This window comes from Oncorhynchus clarkii, chromosome 20 (assembly GCF_045791955.1).
Source record: "Oncorhynchus clarkii lewisi isolate Uvic-CL-2024 chromosome 20, UVic_Ocla_1.0, whole genome shotgun sequence".
Taxonomy (NCBI): Eukaryota; Metazoa; Chordata; class Actinopteri; order Salmoniformes; family Salmonidae; genus Oncorhynchus; species Oncorhynchus clarkii.
Window position 1 is genome coordinate 65,292,874 of NC_092166.1, and position 20,066 is coordinate 65,312,939.

Below are 20,066 nucleotides of genomic sequence, written 5' to 3' on the forward strand. Positions count from 1 at the left end.
TTTGACACAAGATGTTTCAGCTTTTCATTTAATTAATTTGTAATACAAAATCTAAAAACAGAATTCGCTCAGTGACAATCTCTAAATTCAGGCTGTAACAACAAAATGTGGAAAAGGAGAGTGGTGTGAATACTTTAAATGTGCCATTTTATCCAAAGCTCATGCATGCATACATTTTTTTGTATGGGTGGCCCGTGGGAATCGAACCCACGATCCTTGGCATTGCAAGCACCATGCTCTACCAACTGAGCCACACAGGAGTTGGAAACAATTCAATTCATAAATTGGAAAACCATCAAAAGAATGGGACATTTTATTTTCAATGCTCTAATCTAATCTTCCATTTCCAGATTTGGCAACTGAAATTAAATCCAACCCTGGTGAACACGTAATCTTGGCAGATAGTGATTTATCACACAGTGAGCATGGTACCTGTTTGCGTCCTATCTTGCCATATTGGATGATGGCAGAGGCGGAGGCGTGGACCCCCAGCATGGCATTGCTGGTGTTGGGGTCGTGCTGCGTGTTGGTCTCATACGCCGTCACGATGGCTGGGATAGGAAGGAGGAGAACAAGATGTCACTACAGTCCAGTCAGTGTAGAGTAGAGGGGGCTCCATATTATTGAGCTTGACTATGTAACAAAGTTAATTTGGATGAAAGCATTAGAAATATAACTAAGGATGAATATCAAAGACAATGATGTCTCATGTTCTCGAGTTTTGTCATCATAGCTGTAGTAGTTTCATCGCAGCACTAAAGCTGCCACAGACATCTTTCAGGATGCTAAGTCTGAATGGTTTCAAAGTCACTGCAGGACAACGCCTGGCACCACAGCGTGTGTCATGTTATAGAGGACACAGACAACAACGAGACCAAATTTTTAAATTCACTCAACTCTCCCTTTATTTACCATGTCTCCTCATCTTCTACCTCCAATTTGTTCCATCTTTCCCCTCTGTTTTTTGTACTGTTCTTTCCTTCCCCTTGTCCTTTTCATATCCACTCCTCCTTCCTCCCCCTCTTTGCCACAGAGTTTCATCTCTTCTTATCTCCAGCTCTTTCCCTCCCTCCAAACTTAGTCTGTGCTGTCATGCAGTCCCTTGGCATTGCTTCCCCCTCCCCTCCGCTACCTCTCCTTCACACTCACTGTCTGTCTCTTCTCGCCCCCTCTCATATGTATGTGTGTGTGTGTGTGTGTGTGTGTCATGCAGAGTAAACAAGTCATTTAGAGAGCTGACATTTGGGAAGGTAGAGAGAGCCTGAGGGGTTCAGCTCACTATGGCCTTTTAGAGTTGTCCCCATTGTGAGTAACAATAGGTGTGAGACCTACCCTGGTAGTGGTGCTGCCGCCACATGAAGATGCTGCTCCAGTGGGAGAGGTCATCAGAGACGATGGGCAGCCTGTTCCTCCAGGTCTTCACCACAGTTTTCATGTCGTGGAGGCTGGTGTTACGGCCCAGGTTAGCTGGCTGCAGTCCGGCGTTGATCTGGGCCGCCTCCTGGAGCTCGATGATCTGCTGGGCAGCCTGGTTGGGGAGGAGAGGGGTGGGAAAGTTTAAGGGTTTTGAGAGAATGGAGGAATGGAGAGAGAAGGGGAGGAGATGAAGAAAGAATGAGTGTGGAGAACAGTGGTGACAGGAAATAATTGGAAAGAGAGTGCGAGAGAGAGAGCGCGCGAGACAGAGGGCCAGGGTAAACAGAGAAAGAGAAGGAGGGGTACAGAAGACGGAGGGATGAGACTTGGCAGGATTTCTGTTCTTTCTCTATGACAGTAAGAAAGGCAGGATGTCCAGGCCAATTCCAAACCCATTAGCCCACTGTATTACAGGCTTATGATGGCTATTGGAAAAACCTTCTCTGAAATGAGGTCCGAGAAGCAAACACCTGATAGTTGATAAGCCACTTTGATCCATCTATTTACCTTCAGGGACAGAACATCATATTAAGGCTAGGGCTGGTGACAGGGACAGAACATCATTAAGGCTAGGGCTGGTGACAGGGACAGAACATCATATTAAGGCTAGGGCTGGTGACAGGGACAGAACATCATTAAGGCTAGGGCTGGTGGCAGGGACAGAACATCATATTAAGGCTAGGGCTGGTGGCAGGGACAGAACATCATATTAAGGCTAGGGCTGATGACAGGGACATAACATCATTAAGGCTAGGGCTGGTGGCAGGGACAGAACATCATATTAAGGCTAGGGCTGGTGGCAGGGACAGAACATCTTATTAAGGCTAGGGCTGGTGGCAGGGACAGAACATCATTAAGGCTAGGGCTGGTGACAGGGACAGAACATCATATTAAGGCTAGGGCTGGTGGCAGGGACAGAACATCATTAAGGCTAGGGCTTGTGACAGGGACAGAACATCATTAAGGCTAGGGCTGGTGACAGGGACAGAACATCATTAAGGCTAGGGCTGGTGACAGGGACAGAACATCATTAAGGCTAGGGCTGGTGACAGAACATCATATTAAGGCTAGGGCTGGTGACAGGGACAAATCATTATTAAGGCTAGGGCTGGTGACAGGGACACAACATCATATTAAGGCTAGGGCTGGTGACAGGGACAGAACATCATTAAGGCTAGGGCTGGTGACAGAACATCATATTAAGGCTAGAGCTGGTAACATAACATCATATTAAGGCTAGGGCTGGTGACAGGGACAGAACATCATATTAAGGCTAGGGCTGGTGACAGGGACAGAACATCATATTAAGGCTAGGGCTGGTGACAGGGACAGAACATCATATTAAGGCTAGGGCTGGTGGCAGGGACAGAACATCATTAAGGCTAGGGCTGGTGACAGAACATCATATTAAGGCTAGGGCTGGTGACAGGGACAGAACATCATATTAAGGCTAGGGCTGGTGACAGGGACAAATCATTATTAAGGCTAGGGCTGGTGACAGGGACACAACAGCATATTAAGGCTAGGGCTGGTGACAGAACATCATATTAAGGCTAGGGCTGGTGACAGAACATCATATTAAGGCTAGGGCTGGTGACAGGGACAGAACATCATATTAAGGCTAGGGCTGGTGACAGGGACAGAACATCATTAAGGCTAGGGCTGGTGACAGAACATCATATTAAGACTAGAGCTGGTAACATAACATCATATTAAGGCTAGGGCTGGTGACAGGGACAGAACATCATATTAAGGCTAGGGCTGGTGACAGGGACAGAACATCATATTAAGGCTAGGGCTGGTGACAGGGACAGAACATCATATTAAGGCTAGGGCTGGTGTAAGGGACAGAACATCATATTAAGGCTAGGGCTGGTGACAGAACATCATATTAAGGCTAGGGCTGGTGACAGAACATCATATTAAGGCTAGGGCTGGTGACAGGGACAGAACATCTTATTAAGGCTAGGGCTGGTGGCAGGGACAGAACATCATTAAGGCTAGGGCTGGTGACAGGGACAGAACATCATATTAAGGCTAGGGCTGGTGACAGGGACAGAACATCATTAAGGCTAGGGCTGGTGACAGGGACAGAACATCATATTAAGGCTAGGGCTGGTGACAGAACATCCTATTAAGGCTAGGGCTGGTGACAGGGACAGAACATCCTATTAAGGCTAGGGCTGGTGGTAGGGACAGAACATCATTAAGGCAAGGGTTGGTGACAGGGACAGAACATCATATTAAGGCTAGGGCTGGTGGCAGGGACAGAACATCATTAAGGCTAGGGCCTGTGACAGGAACAGAACATCATTAAGGCTAGGGCTGGTGACAGGGACAGAACATCATATTAAGGCTAGGGCTGGTGGCAGGGACAGAACATCATTAAGGCTAGGGCTGGTGACAGAACATCATATTAAGGCTAGGGCTGGTAACAGAACATCATATTAAGGCTAGGGCTGGTGACAGGGACAGAACATCATATTAAGGCTAGGGCTGGTGACAGGGACAGAACATCATTAAGGCTAGGGCTGGTGACAGGGACAGAACATCATTAAGGCTAGGGCTGGTGACAGGGACAGAACATCATATTAAGGCTAGGGCTGGTGACAGGGACAGAACATCATTAAGGCTAGGGCTGGTGACAGGGACAGAACATCATATTAAGGCTAGGGCTGGTGACAGAACATCCTATTAAGGCTAGGGCTGGTGACAGGGACAGAACATCCTATTAAGGCTAGGGCTGGTGGTAGGGACAGAACATCATTAAGGCAAGGGTTGGTGACAGGGACAGAACATCATATTAAGGCTAGGACTGGTGGCAGGGACAGAACATCATTAAGGCTAGGGCCTGTGACAGGAACAGAACATCATTAAGGCTAGGGCTGGTGACAGGGACAGAACATCATATTAAGGCTAGGGCTGGTGGCAGGGACAGAACATCATTAAGGCTAGGGCTGGTGACAGAACATCATATTAAGGCTAGGGCTGGTAACAGAACATCATATTAAGGCTAGGGCTGGTGACAGGGACAGAACATCATATTAAGGCTAGGGCTGGTGACAGGGACAGAACATCATTAAGGCTAGGGCTGGTGACAGGGACAGAACATCATTAAGGCTAGGGCTGGTGACAGGGACAGAACATCATTAAGGCTAGGGCTGGTGACAGGGACAGAACATCATATTAAGGCTAGGGCTGGTGACAGGGACAGAACATCATATTAAGGCTAGGGCTGGTGACAGGGACAGAACATCATATTAAGGCTAGGGCTGGTGACAGGGACACAACATCATTAAGGCTAGGGCTGGTGGCAGGGACAGAACATCATATTAAGGCTAGGGCTGGTGGCAGGGACATAACATCATATTAAGGCTAGGGCTGGTGACAGGGACAGAACATAATTAAGGCTAGGGCTGGTGACAGAACATCATATTAAGGCTAGGGCTGGTAACATAACATCATATTAAGGCTAGGGCTGGTGACAGGGACAGAACATCATATTAAGGCTAGGGCTGGTGACAGAACATCATATTAAGGCTAGGGCTGGTGGCAGGGACAGAACATCATTAAGGCTAGGGCTGGTGACAGGGACAGAACATCATTAAGGCTAGGGCTGGTGACAGGGACAGAGCATAATTAAGGCTAGGGCTGGTGACAGGGACAGAACATCATTAAGGCTAGGGCTGGTGACAGGGACAGAACATCATTAAGGCTAGGGCTGGTGACAGAACATCATATTAAGGCTAGGGCTGGTGGCAGGGACAGAACATCATATTAAGGCTAGGGCTGGTGACAGGGACAGAACATCATTAAGGCTAGGGCTGGTGACAGGGACAGAACATCATTAAGAGTAGGGCTGGTGACAGGGACAGAACATCATATTAAGGCTAGGGCTGGTGACAGGGACACAACATCATTAAGGCTAGGGCTGGTGACAGGGACAGAACATCATTAAGGCTAGGGCTGGTGGCAGGGACACAACATCATATTAAGGCTAGGGCTGGTGGCAGGGACAGAACATCATTAAGGCTAGGGCTGGTGACAGAACATCATATTAAGGCTAGGGCTGGTGACAGGGACAGAACATCATATTAAGGCTAGGGCTGGTGACAGGGACAGAACATCATATTAAGGCTAGGGCTGGTGACAGGGACAGAACATCATATTAAGGCTAGGGCTGGTGACAGGGACAGAACATCATATTAAGGCTAGGGCTGGTGGCAGGGACAGAACATCATATTAAGGCTAGGGCTGGTGGCAGGGACAGAACATCATATTAAGGCTAGGGCTGGTGACAGGGACAGAACATCATATTAAGGCTAGGGCTGGTGACAGAACATCATATTAAGGCTAGGGCTGGTGACGGTGACAGAACATCATATTAAGGCTAGGGCTGGTGACAGGGACAGAACATCATATTAAGGCTAGGGCTGGTGACAGAACATCATATTAAGGCTAGGGCTGGTGACAGGGACAGAACATCATATTAAGGTTAGGGCTGGTGACAGGGACAGAACATCATATTAAGGCTAGGGCTGGTGACAGGGACAGAACATCATTAAGGCTAGGGCTGGTGGCAGGGACAGAACATCATTAAGGCTAGGGCTGGTGGCAGGGACAGAACATCATTAAGGCTAGGGCTGGTGACAGGGACAGAACATCATATTAAGGCTAGGGCTGGTGACAGAACATCATATTAAGGCTAGGGCTGGTGACAGAACATCATATTAAGGCTAGGGCTGGTGACATGGACAGAACATCATATTAAGGCTAGGGCTGGTGGCAGGGACAGAACATCATTAAGGCTAGGGCTGGTGACAGAACATCATATTAAGGCTAGGGCTGGTGACAGGGACAGAACATCATATTAAGGCTAGGGCTGGTGGCAGGGACAGAACATCATTAAGGCTAGGGCTGGTGACAGAACATCATATTAAGGCTAGGGCTGGTGACAGAACATCATATTAAGGCTAGGGCTGGTGACAGGGACAGAACATCATATTAAGGCTAGGGCTGGTGACAGGGACAGAACATCATATTAAGGCTAGGGCTGGTGACAGGGACAGAACATCATATTAAGGCTAGGGCTGGTGACAGGGACAGAACATCATATTAAGGCTAGGGCTGGTGGCAGGGACAGAACATCATATTACTTTAATGGCTAATCACTTCTTTCAGACAAAGACTAAAAGGTATGTAGTCTCCATTCTGAAGGGTCTAATTTATTTGTTCTATTTAACCAGGTAGGTTGACTGAGAACACATTCTCATTTACAGCAACGACCTGGGGAATAGTTACAGGGAAGAGGGGATGAATGAGACAATTGGAAGCTGGGGATGATTAGGTGAATGATGGTATGAAGGCCAGACTGGGGATTTAGCCAGGACACCGGGGTTAACACCCCTACAATAAGTGCCATGGGATCTTTAGTGAGTACAGACAGTCTAAACCGGGATATGAAATGCTGTTGAGCTGCTAGAATCTACACACGAATGACGATCAATCATTTTCATCAACCCATCAATCAAGATTAATACTAAAGCCAACGATCAATATAGCTGGTGTAAATTCATTGGAAAGTCCTTTATTTTGATGGCTTGATTCCGAATGCAGTTTGATTCTAGTTATTTACCTGCAGAAAGCCTTTGTTTTAGAGGCTCTCCGGGCTTTAAGTGTATGGTACTGAAATAAAGATTTACGACTGCTGAGTTCACTAAGCAGGAAAGAAAAGTTGTTTTCCTGCTTTTATAATGAATGGGACCACAGACAAATGAATGTAGCAGCACGCAATTCAAATAGCTGCCTTCAAAAGAGAAACGTCCTGAATCGGTCGGTGGACCGACCAAATCAAATCACCAGAAACAAAATAAATTGGGCAGTACAATATTCTCACAATTATCTGTTAATATCAGCCGATGGCACATTTATAACCTTCATTTTGGAGTGGCCATTCATCATGCAAATGTAATTTTGGAACAGGTATTTATTCAAACACTATCTGATGGGGGGGGGGGGAAGCAATTACAGACAGTCTAAAGTTACTGCCTCGGTCTCGCTACTTTACTTTCTGTCTCCATTTCTTTTCCTCTCACTCCCCTCTCCTCTTTCGTCCATTTTATTTCCCTCTCCTCTTTCTTTTCCTCCTTCTCAGTCTGTCTCACTCCATTATCTCCCTCCCTCTTGTTTGTATTGCACTTTCAGGGAAGTGTTTTCCCCTCTTCATTCCCAGAAAACAGATTATCAGTGTTTTCCCCAGTAAATTGGCTGGGATCACTGATCGACTCTTCATTTGGCAATACAGTGATCAAAAGAGATGTGTTCCAGACTTTTATTTCATTTTGATTAAGAATTGAGACATATTCAGGTGGTGCTTGTGTCTGCCTCCCTCATCTCTTACCTGAAGTAGTGGTGTGTGTACATGGGACACGATGTGAGGCAGTCTCCTCCACTCCCGTATGGCCAGACTGGAGGCCATCTCCACCAGCCGTTCTATGAAGTTGAGCTGCTGCTCCTCTGGATGGCAGATAGCCAGGTAACCACGGTGCATGTTCACCTTCCACGCCATCTCCTTAGGACAACTCAGCTCCACCTTACAGATTAGAGACAGGTTACACACCCACACACACGTTCGGTGCATATGAGAAAGTGAGCCTATTTGGACTGCAATTCTTTGTGTGCATCTCAAGTGAATTACTTCATGCCACTGTCACAAAGCAGCACTCTAACAGGACACAATACACCAGCTGTTCAATTCATTCTCCTCATCATTTTTAAAAGGCCTGAGTGGTTAATGAATAATCAGCCTGACACGGAGGTGAGCAGAGACTATATTGATCAGACCACTGAGTGCATTAACCACAACACTAACAAAAGCCCAATGGGAGCCTGCCTTCTGCGCAGTCAAACCTGTGAAACATTATTAGGTGTGTGTGTGTGTGTGTCTTGGTCTGTGTGTGTTGATGGGGGAGAGAATTACAGCGATCGTTCAATGTGCACTTATCACAGACGAGGGATAGGTGATGAATCTCCCGTAGACAGTGGTGGCCTTATCAGAGGCTGTTTAATTGAAAGCTGGGCCATTCAGATAGACAGAGCCTCACCACAACAGCAGCAGCCTGCTGTACTCTGTCTTCTACCACCGCCACGTAACAAAACACACAACAGATTTTGGGCCAATTAATCACACAGACACGTAAATATTATTAGATCTATGCAAAACCATGGAGGAACGAGAGAGAGAGAGAGAGGGGGGCAACCAGTGGAGCAAACATTGTAATTACAAACCATATTTATTTTCCTTTAAAACTTCAAAAACTTGCATTGTTACAACACTCTACATAGCCAATAATAACATTTGAAATGTCTATTCTTTTAAAAATTGTGTAATGTTTACAAAATGTTCCTTGTTTGTTGTCTATTCCATTTGCTTTGGCAATGTAAACATATGTTTCCCATGCCAAGAGACCGAGAAAGAGAGAGAGACTGAATGTAAGAGGCTGCTAGTTAAAAGGTTTTGCTGGACAGTTTAATGAGATGTCACCTCAGGACAGTGGCTCGTTTCAAAATCTCCTTGAGCGGAAAGCAAGGCAGGAGTATTTGTTATGTGTCAGCTACTATCACGTTCCCTCCTCTACTCTGCTTTAGAAAACACGAGGCTGATAAATTAACCTTCCTAACGACTGCCAAACTACATTTCCACAGCTTTACGAGAGTTCTGGAGCTGGGAACCAGACCTCAGCTGAGTGTGTGTGTGTGTCTGTCTGTCTGACTGTCTATGTGCGCTTGTGTGGTCTGTGTATAGCCGTGTCAGCGTGTATGTGTGTTGGGCATCCCCTACCTGTACCAGCGCTTCCTTCATGGCGCCCCAGTTGGAGACTCTCCAGGCACACTCCAGTACCAGGTAGGGGTTGCTGTTGCCTTTCGACTGGCCGTACTCTGTCAGAGGCTCCCACTGGTTCAACTCTTTAGAACAGCTGCAGAAACAGGGAGGAGAGTTGATATCAAGATGAATACCAGTTCTCATCGACGGGGCTGTAGTGGAACAGGTTGAGAGCGTCAAGTTCCTTGGGGTCCACATCACCAACAAACTATCATGGCCCAAACGCACTAAGACAGTCGTGAAGAGGGCTTGACAAAACCTATTCCCCCTCAGGAGACTGAAAAGATTTGGCATGGGTCCTCAGACCCTAAAAAGGCATCACTGCCTGGTATGGCAGCTGCTCGGCCTCCAACCGCAAGGCACTACAGAGGGTAGTGCGTACGGCCCAGTACAGCCTTAAGCTTCCTGCCATCCAGGGCCTCTATACCAGGCGGTGTCAGAGGAAGGCCCTAAAAATTGTCAACGACTCCAGCCACCCTAGTCATAGACTGTTCTCTCTGCTATCGCACGGCAAGCGGTACCGGAGCGCCAAGACGAGGTCCAAAAGGCTTCTTTTAACAGGTTCTACCACCAAGCCATAAGGCTCCTGAACAGCTAATCAAAGGACTACCCAGACCCCTCTTTTACGCTGCTGCTACTCTGTTTATAATCTATGCATTGTCACTAACTACCAACTCTACCTACATGAACATATTACCTCAACTAACCGGTTCCCCCACACCGGTACCCCCTGTATATAGCCTCACTTATTTTACTGCTGCTGTTTAATTATTTGTTATTTTTCATAATAACTTCTTAAAGCATTGTTGGTTAAGGGCTTGTAAGTAAGCATTTCACTGTAAGGTCTACACCGGTTGTATTTGGCACATGTGACAAATAACATTTGAATAATATACACTGAGTGTACAAAACATAAGGAACACCTTCCTAATATTGAGTCGCCCTCAGAACAGCCTCAATTCATCAGGGAATGGACTCTACAAGGTGTTGAAAGCATTCCACAGGGATGCTGGCCCATGTTGACGCCAATGCTTCCCACATGTGTATCAGTTAGCTGGATGTCTTTTGGATGATGGACCAGTCTTGATACACACGGGAAACTGTTGAGCATGGAAAAACCTAACAGCGTTGCAGTTCTTGACACATTCAAACCGGTAATCCTGGCACCTACTACCATACCCTGTTCAAAGGCTCCTAAATATTTTGTCTTGCCAGTTCACCCTCTGAATGGCACACACACAATTCATGGCTCAATGCTTAAAAATCCTCCCATTTATCTACACTGATTGAAGTGGATTTAATAAGTGCCATCAATAAGGGATCATAGCTTTCACCTGGATTCACCTGGTTAGTCTCATGGAAAGAGGTGTTCATAATGTCATGGAAGGAACATGTAGTTATTTTATACACCATTAATTACATGGCAAATACAAATATTATATAGCAACTGCATAGTTCTGACAGTAATTATGCAGTTATTACACCTACCAGGGATAAACAACTAGACCAGTAAATACATCAGTTATTTACCGTATCCAGTGGTCCTCCCAGAGTTGGTACTCCGGTAAGATGGCAGGAGAGGCGTTGCTCCTCTCGTGTTCCTTCCTGGCTTTTTCCATGGCCTTCTCATAGCTCTCCTGGGCCTGTTGAAGGTAACATAGTAAATAGTCAGTACTACCCAGCTGTGACCAACTCAGTGGCCTTGTGGATTGAGTGTCCGCCCTAAGATTGGAAGTTGGATCCCCGGCAGAGTCATACCAAATACTGTAAAAATGGAACCTGGTGCATCTCTGCCTTGGACTCGGCATTAAGGAGATAGATTGGGGGCAAGGCCTTGCGATAGACCAGCGCCCTGTCCAGGGGGTGTTGTAAATCACGCTGCCTCATGCTACAGAAACAGGAGATAGGCTTTTGCTCCCATGAGCTGTTCCAGCTCGCACAAGCCAAGGCTCGTGCAAGGCTACCTACCCAGCTGTAGGCTTTGTAGTCGAAATTGTACAATGTTTACAACATTATCAAATTTGCCAGTGCATCAATCAACAAGACCTCACCTGTTCGAAGAAGCCGTGCTGCTCGTAGGCAATAGCCGTGGAGGTCTCTGGGAACTTGCAGCGTTTCTGCCACAGCCCTGCCCACATGTCCTCCTCCTGCAGTAGAGAGTACAGCTCTGCCAGGGAGTCCAGGATCTCCTATAGGACCACACAGAGTTGGGATCAGGGGTGTACATCTTCCCTTTCAAAGACTATTCCATACACATCTAGATACATGGGCCACCATAAAGGAACTATATTTTATTGTAGTTTGAAACGATTCGGATTGATAAGAGGAATAAATCGATGCGATACAATTAGATTCAATGCACTAACAGTTATTGCATGAAGACATTCATTTTCCAGTCTAAATGGAAATCTGCTGCTCATGGAGCTGGGCCTCTCTGAGCAGGATCAGTCGGAGCTGTGTCAAGTCAAATGGATTTATCATATGCACTGGATACTCGCTGTACATAGTACAATGAAATGCTTTACTCGCAGGTTCACCTCTCGATATGCAACAATAATAGAAAAAAAAGAGGTACTAAAAATAGAAGCTTGACGGAATAAAAATAGAATCGAAAGTTGAGCATTAGTATAAAGACGAGCAAGTGTCTGTTATGACTGTGTTGGGTATGGTTGATAGTAGAAACTATCATGATATAAAATGACAGAGGTACGTCTAACCCAAATCTTCAAGTTATACCGACATGGTTCTCATAACATAAAGCTACAAAAATGTAAATACATGTTCTTGAAGAGACTGTGTACATTAAGTCACTAAAATGGAGGGCAAATATCAATCTAATGTTATTTCCAGCATAACGTCACTGCAGGTTTAAATCAATCTAATGTTATTTCCAGTATAACGTCACTGCAGGTTTAAATCAATCTAATGTTATTTCCAGTATAACGTCACTGCAGGTTTAAATCAATCTAATGTTATTTCCAGCATAACGTCACTGCAGGTTTAAATCAATCTAATGTTATTTCCAGCATAACGTCACTGCAGGTTTAAATCAATCTAATGTTATTTCCAGTATAACGTCACTGCAGGTTTAAATCAATCTAATGTTATTTCCAGTATAACGTCACTGCAGGTTTAAATCAATCTAATGTTATTTCCAGTATAACGTCACTGCAGGTTTAAATCAATCTAATGTTATTTCCAGTATAACGTCACTGCAGGTTTAAATCAATCTAATGTTATTTCCAGCATAACGTCACTGCAGGTTTAAATCAATCTAATGTTATTTCCAGTATAACGTCACTGCAGGTTTAAATCAATCTAATGTTATTTCCAGTATAACGTCACTGCAGGTTTAAATCAATCTAATGTTATTTCCAGTATAACGTCACTGCAGGTTTAAATCAATCTAATGTTATTTCCAGTATAACGTCACTGCAGGTTTAAATCAATCTAATGTTATTTCCAGTATAACGTCACTGCAGGTTTAAATCAATCTAATGTTATTTCCAGTATAACGTCACTGCAGGTTTAAATCAATCTAATGTTATTTCCAGCATAACGTCACTGCAGGTTTAAATCAATCTAATGTTATTTCCAGTATAACGTCACTGCAGGTTTAAATCAATCTAATGTTATTTCCAGTATAACGTCACTGCAGGTTTAAATCAATCTAATGTTATTTCCAGTATAACGTCACTGCAGGTTTAAATCAATCTAATGTTATTTCCAGTATAACGTCACTGCAGGTTTAAATCAATCTAATGTTATTTCCAGTATAACGTCACTGCAGGTTTAAATCAATCTAATGTTATTTCCAGTATAACGTCACTGCAGGTTTAAATCAATCTAATGTTATTTCCAGCATAACGTCACTGCAGGTTTAAATCAATCTAATGTTATTTCCAGTATAACGTCACTGCAGGTTTAAATCAATCTAATGTTATTTCCAGTATAACGTCACTGCAGGTTTAAATCAATCTAATGTTATTTCCAGTATAACGTCACTGCAGGTTTAAATCAATCTAATGTTATTTCCAGTATAACGTCACTGCAGGTTTAAATCAATGTTATTTCCAGCATAACGTCACTGCAGGTTTAAATCAATCTAATGTTATTTCCAGCATAACGTCACTGCAGGTTTAAATCAATCTAATGTTATTTCCAGTATAACGTCACTGCAGGTTTAAATCAATCTAATGTTATTTCCAGTATAACGTCACTGCAGGTTTAAATCAATGTTATTTCCAGCATAACGTCACTGCAGGTTTAAATCAATCTAATGTTATTTCCAGTATAACGTCACTGCAGGTTTAAATCAATCTAATGTTATTTCCAGTATAACGTCACTGCAGGTTTAAATCAATCTAATGTTATTTCCAGCATAACGTCACTGCAGGTTTAAATCAATCTAATGTTATTTCCAGTATAACGTCACTGCAGGTTTAAATCAATCTAATGTTATTTCCAGCATAACGTCACTGCAGGTTTAAATCAATCAAAAGAAACAATGTTACTGTAGGTATAATTTCCAGTCAATCACGTGCATTGTTATGCCACAAAGATCACCGCAGGTAAAGTCCCGTTCGGAACGTTGACATGTTTAAAGGGGATACTGTTGAAATTCAATTTTAAAATCGTCTAAATTGTAGCAATTTGATTAACACACATTCTACCCATAAAATGGAGACTTGATTTTGGAGTTTTAAAGTAAAAATAATTTTAAGTAGTCCTGATCGTGTCAGTTTCCCTGTAAGCTTCAACGATATACCGAAAGCTGTGCTTTCTAGTATGTACAACTAGAGTTTACTGGACAGTGGGCACCAGTGGGTTGTCTTCCAACTAATAAAGCCTGATTGACTATTGCACAAGTTGTCTTACAAGGGAACCGGTTCATGCTACATTTTAATCGGTTTGGAGTTTTGTGGACCGAAGCACTTGCATCTTAAACATTTGAACTGGATTCCATATCGTATCAATGAATCGTTACATCCCTAGTCAGGATGCAGTGCCTGTCAAGTAGCCATACCCATTTAATGAATGGACAGTACACAAAGGCAATGAATGAAGAAAAAAAGTTACCAAGCTAACCATGTACTCATTTAATAGAACTGAAAGTGAACACGATGACGTCTGTAAACCTGTACCTGTTGTGGTGGAGTGATGCTCTCCTGTTCGTAGAACTCGTTGGTGCTCTGTTTGGGCTTGCTGTGAAGGCTGAGGCCCTTCTCAAAGGCCTGCTGTTCCAGCATCAGAGTGGAGCGCAGCCACAGATTGTGAGTCTTCCCCAGGTACTTCAACACACAGGGCCTGATGGGGATAGGGGGCACACACTGGGACATTGCCTCCACGAAGCAGTTGAGGGCACTGGGCTGGCAGTCCCTCTGAGCCTGGTGGCTCCCACTGCACAGGAAAGGACTCATCTCACCTGACAGGGCCTGGGAGGGAGGTGATGTGGGAGGATGGTTGGGGAGAGGAAAGGAGGGGAAGGAGAGTCAAGGTTAAGAGGACAGAGAATGCGTTTCTATGGCCAAAAGCATGCAATATTATGCACCACTGAAAACAAGCTAGAACTAATTGGACGCCACCACACTAGCAACCACAGAATAATCATCTAAGAGACAGCTTCAGCAAAAATAATCACTATTTAAATGCTTTGAATAGATTTTTCCTCCAGCAGTCAGTACCCTAAAACCACATGAAGATATTTAGAACCAGATAATCATCAGCCTAAATACGCATCCTATTTAAGTGTTCATCCATGTCCGTCTGTGAGTGACAAACATCATTAAGACGTCTAGTTCTATTTCCAACGCGTCTCAGAAAGTTAATAGCTCAAATCACTTCAAATCAGGAGCCCTTAAATGAGCCTCTTAATACTGGAGGCATCTGGTTCATTAAACTCAGTATGTTATTTCTTCTTACATATTCTGCATAAATGAATGGTTCCTCATTAAGAGGAAATTGCATGTTTTAAGGAAGAACTGGCAGAGCCAAGGTCAGGCTGACTGTCTGCTAACCAACGTCACGGAGCTGAGGTGTGTGTTTGTCTTAGAGAGAGCGCACGTCTCAGTATCTGTGTGTCTCAGAGTGTGGTGCTGACCAGTCAGGTCAGACCAGAGCCTGTGACCCGTGTCGGCCCTGTCCAGGTAAATAATGATGACAGACAATGAGTCACGCCCTAGCCTTTGACCTCTATCACGGCATGACAACCAGGGTTTTGACCTGTAAACTTGCACAGAAGGTATAAATAGCTCATATCAACATTGCATATAGAAACACCATGAATAGACATTGGAAAATAATTACTATTACAATAGTTCATCTATTTCTATGGAGTGGACATGATTTCTTCCACCTAAACATTGCAGAATGTTGCCCCCTTTTGAACAGGCCCCAATCCAGTTGTGAGCACATTGAATTTACAGTCCATTGTAGCCTGGCCATCTAGTGCCAAACTTATGACCTGGAAGTACAAGACATGTTAATGCACGTTGACCTGGCAGTGCTTACGTGTTGCTGTCGGTCAGAGAGGATCTTCCACAGTCGAGGGAACAGCTGTACCCAAGTCTTCTCAGCCAAGGGGGTGGAGATGTGACACAGCTGGACCAGGGCATTCAGCAGCGCCCCCGTCTGACACAGACACAATGACAACACAGGTCAGCATCAGACAAAATGACAATAAGGGGTTGACATCTCGCTCTTACAAAACAGCCCTACAGGAATCATTCAGCAAAAATCCCACATTAAAGGTTGTGCAGGAAATACCACAGGATTTTGTGGCTACTTTCCTGTGGAACAACCTACAAGATAAAGGTTCAGGGGTCAACTTATCACCTTCCAAATCTTGTTCCTTAAGGTTCATCTATATAATCGATCAAATGTAGAATGTGTGCTCAAAGCCAAAGTATTTTTTGCTAAAAGCATGAACTTGACAGTGAGGGCGGGGAGGGTTGATTTGAACTAAAAGGGCAAATGTTGGTGTCATAACTCACCTTGACCTCTCTAAGGGAATCGAGGAACTTGTCGTGGCGGTTGGTGAGCATGTGCAGCTGGTTGCCTGTGTCTTTCTCTGCCTGCTCCTTGTTCTTGGGGATGGCTGTCTGGTCCCCTGGGGCTAGCTCTATGTCGATCTCCACATCCTGGAGGAGAGAGAGGGGGAGAGAGTAGAAGAAGATTGCGGAAAGGAAGAACAGAAGAGGTGGGGGATGCATTTAGTCATTTGTTGTAATATATGCAAAAGCACTTAGTCTTTCCCCTTGGAGAGATGATCATAATGAGATGGGGAGGAAAGGTAAACAGAAAATATTGACTGTTATATAAATACTGCTATGAATACTGCATCAAATCTGTGGGGGAAACAGTTTGCTGCAGCAGGAAATGCAGGTCAACAAAGAGGGAGAACTAGATGTTATTCCTCCCCAATAACAAACACACAATGGGATAATGGGTATTTGTGTGTGTGTGTCAACACGTCTCTTAGAGAGTGTGTCCGTGTGACCCTCACTCCTGTTGCGTGGCATCCTCACCTCCTCCTTGGTCTCGCTGTTCTCCCTCTCTCTGGGCTCTTGCTTGATGTGGGTTGCCATGGCGAAGGCGGCACGGTCGTGGCTGTCGGCCAGATTGATGACGTTTGTGATGGATGGGAGCATGGAGCCCTGGCAGCTGGTCCCGATGATGCTGTTACGCTCACACACCGCCAGCAGCAGCTAACAGAGAGAAAGTGACACAGAAAAAAAGATCACAGAAATTCAGGGTAACAGTTTCTAGGGGGTCTGAAGCATTATGGAGACACTTCACAAAAAAGGCCGTCTGTAAAGACATTATGGACAAGCTACATCACATACCACTGTATACAATAATTATTTGTGCTAAAACAGGCAGGACATAGTTAGATTTCAAAGCTCAAATCAGAAACCTCTTCAAAGGACTTAGTCCTAACTGGAGTATTCAGAAACACGGAGAGCTTGGGACAATAAGGTTCTACCTGTAAAAAGAAAATGGAGATAATTGGCTTTAAAGTTGCGAACCCTCATTGGTTTCAATTTTTATCTGGTGTTCTTTTGAACTTAACATGAATTGGGGGTATTTAGAGTACACTGAAAACAGAGAACAAGGCTGTCAACTACATTGACAAAAATGCAGGTAACCGTATAGTCCCAAGCTCTCAAATGTCTCAACTGACATCAAAACAGTCATGACTTGACCCCTCGTCCCAGTACATCTCCTTACCTCTATGCATTGTTTGATCCAGAAGTGGCTGCTCATGGCCTCCCAGTTCTGAGAGCAGCAGATGTAGAGTAGCCTCTCGTAGACACGTCTCTTCATGGAGAGGTCAAACACCTCAAAGAACTTAGCCCTGATCAGAGGCTGGGCGCAACGCAGACCCGACAGAAAGGCCGGCTCCAACTTCGACGTGATGTCACTTCCTGAGAGACTCTCGTCCCTGATTGGACAAAGAGGGTTGAAATGCATCTATGTAACCATTCTTTATATCTAATTGAAAATGGTTTACAACTGCAATTAATTTTTCTTATACAGTTATTAATGCTAATGCATTTCAGAGCAAGCTCCTTCATAACAATTAAGATACAAAAGGAGCTAAAAGCATCATAGCAATTAGTGAAGAAGCAATGAAGGTCATTGAAGTGAAACAGCATAGGATGCAGACAGTTACTTTAACTTAATGTTTAAAAACGGATCACCTTATCTTTAATGATAATCCTAGCGGAATAGTAAAACGGTTAACATCCCACATTAAATGCTGTGTAATAAGCTATGCAATCATTTCTAGATCATTCCACAGCCCTGGTGAATGGGCCTCTAGAGTATTTAAAAGAGAGGAAGAGTAATGTCTCAGCAGTGAGTGTATTATACTGAAGCTACTAAACCATCTACTTATTCAGAGATGTCGTTGTGGAGCAGATGCTATGTGGACGGTGATGCGTCAATCATAGTTTTACAGCTTGTTCAAAGTTACGTGACTTACAGAGCAGATCGTCTGTGGACAGGCAGAATGGGAAAATGGATGGGGCAGTCTTGATGACTGGAGGAGAGGAACGGGGGCGTGGTATTTGTGGTTAGAGGCCCAGCCAGGCTGAATAGCAGTGGGCTGAGGAGTCAGTCGCCTTTCGCTTGGCTGCCTCACCCCTCTGCCACCCTCCCATCTCTCCCTCACACCATGTGCCCTGTCAATGGAAGACCCTCAAATCCAACCCCCATCATTCTGTCTACCCTATCCCCAACCTCTGTCCCTCCTGCTCAATGGATGAATGGTTTGTGGCGGTGACCTGGCATACTCCTCTCTCTGCACCCGACTCTCTCCTGCCTTTCTCTACGCCCCCCCCCCCCCAATCGATGGGTGAAATAGCGTAGCGGCGCCGAGTATGTTTGCCGTGCATACTCATCCAGGTGATTAATGGGGGTAATTACCTGTAAACGTAATTAACGAGGTCCAGAAATTGGGCGTTTAACTCAAGGTCATCAGGGAAACGCTTCTCTATATAGGTCATCATCTTCACCAGCAGAATGGACTTCTCACGAAGATTGGGCATCTGTGGATGGAGGATGCGAGAGAGAGAGAGAGAGAGAGAGAGAGAGAGAGAGAGAGAGCAAATTGATTCAGTTCATTTATCTTTAGTGCATCTGAAGGGGGGAGTGTGTAGTACCTTTGGTCCTCGCTCCCCCCTCATTGTCTCTGCTGGACTCAGAGCAAAGACACCTGTGTAGATTTGTGTTTCCTGGTTCCCAGATTGCTTTGCTGGCTAGTTGTTCTTACACAGATCATTAGCAGTGCATGTCCTGGGTTTTCAGTGTTTGTTAAACGGCCAACAGGGAAACGTGATGAAAAATGGTCCTCTCACCTGGTTTGCTGCCATGGGGGAGTTGTTCTTAACCCACTCCTCCACGATCTTGACGATGGCGCGGAGGATCTTGGCGTCAGGCGACTTCTCGATGAGCGACGTGAGGATGACTTGGATGAAGTTCTTCCTCATCTCAATGGACATGACGGACAGACGACTCTTTACCAGGTCCAGAGACAGCATCACTAGTTCGCTAGTCACTGTGGGGAGAGGTTAGAGGTCATGACATAGAATGTCAATTCACTTAACTGCATTCACTACAGTGTGTAAAATAGTGTGTTTGTGTTCTTTGACAGTGAACATACAGGTCATTAGAGATCCATTTAAAAAGCCTGATAACATCTCACTGTCATTACCGGTCTTAGGAAGAGCAGGGATAGAGGTGCTTGGCTTAGGCTCATTGGCTATGACCAAGAGTAAATGCAGTCTCACTGCAGCAGCACCCAGTGGCCACACAAACACTGCAAGACTGAACATGCAGAAAACACTAAACAGGAGGACCATCTAACCTTTGGAGAAACGGTGCAAGGTAAACAAGTCTGTCTCAGCCAGAGGCATCTCACTGCATCTACAACCCAGGAGGGGAATCAGAGCCGTGGTAGATTCCCAGTGAGACCTCTATCATCCCAGTGGATCTGCCAGACCTTCCAGCCATTCACCTTGACCTTCCAGCCATTCACTCCCTCTTCTGTATGGGCCAAACAGACCCGAGGTAGGGGGATATCTGAGCTCTGGGTTCTGAGGGGTTTCTGGAGGTGTCCGGAACACACACACATTGTGATTCGACTGCTACACACTCATCTCAGTGTCACACACAAGGAATTCCAACTGTTTCCAGGGGGTGCTAAGGTCAGCCAGCTGAAATGTCACCCCTGTTTGATGAAGGCTAACTAGGGAAGACTGTATTA

General features: G+C 44.9%; 1 protein-coding gene across 1 annotated transcript in view; it reads right to left on the minus strand.

The window, feature by feature from the left end:
- Positions 1-20,066, minus strand: part of LOC139376737 (transformation/transcription domain-associated protein) — an 82,032-nt gene that overhangs the window by 26,170 nt on the left and 35,796 nt on the right. The window contains exons 48-60 of the mRNA XM_071119627.1: positions 19,159-19,358; positions 18,728-18,849; positions 17,528-17,741; positions 16,825-17,004; positions 16,291-16,437; positions 15,809-15,928; positions 14,443-14,733; positions 11,350-11,487; positions 10,829-10,941; positions 9,257-9,392; positions 7,817-8,008; positions 1,333-1,528; positions 433-551 (exon numbers count right to left, since the gene is read on the minus strand). Coding sequence (XP_070975728.1) covers positions 433-551; positions 1,333-1,528; positions 7,817-8,008; positions 9,257-9,392; positions 10,829-10,941; positions 11,350-11,487; positions 14,443-14,733; positions 15,809-15,928; positions 16,291-16,437; positions 16,825-17,004; positions 17,528-17,741; positions 18,728-18,849; positions 19,159-19,358 — 2,168 coding nt within the window. The remainder of the gene's footprint in view (positions 1-432; positions 552-1,332; positions 1,529-7,816; positions 8,009-9,256; positions 9,393-10,828; positions 10,942-11,349; positions 11,488-14,442; positions 14,734-15,808; positions 15,929-16,290; positions 16,438-16,824; positions 17,005-17,527; positions 17,742-18,727; positions 18,850-19,158; positions 19,359-20,066) is intronic.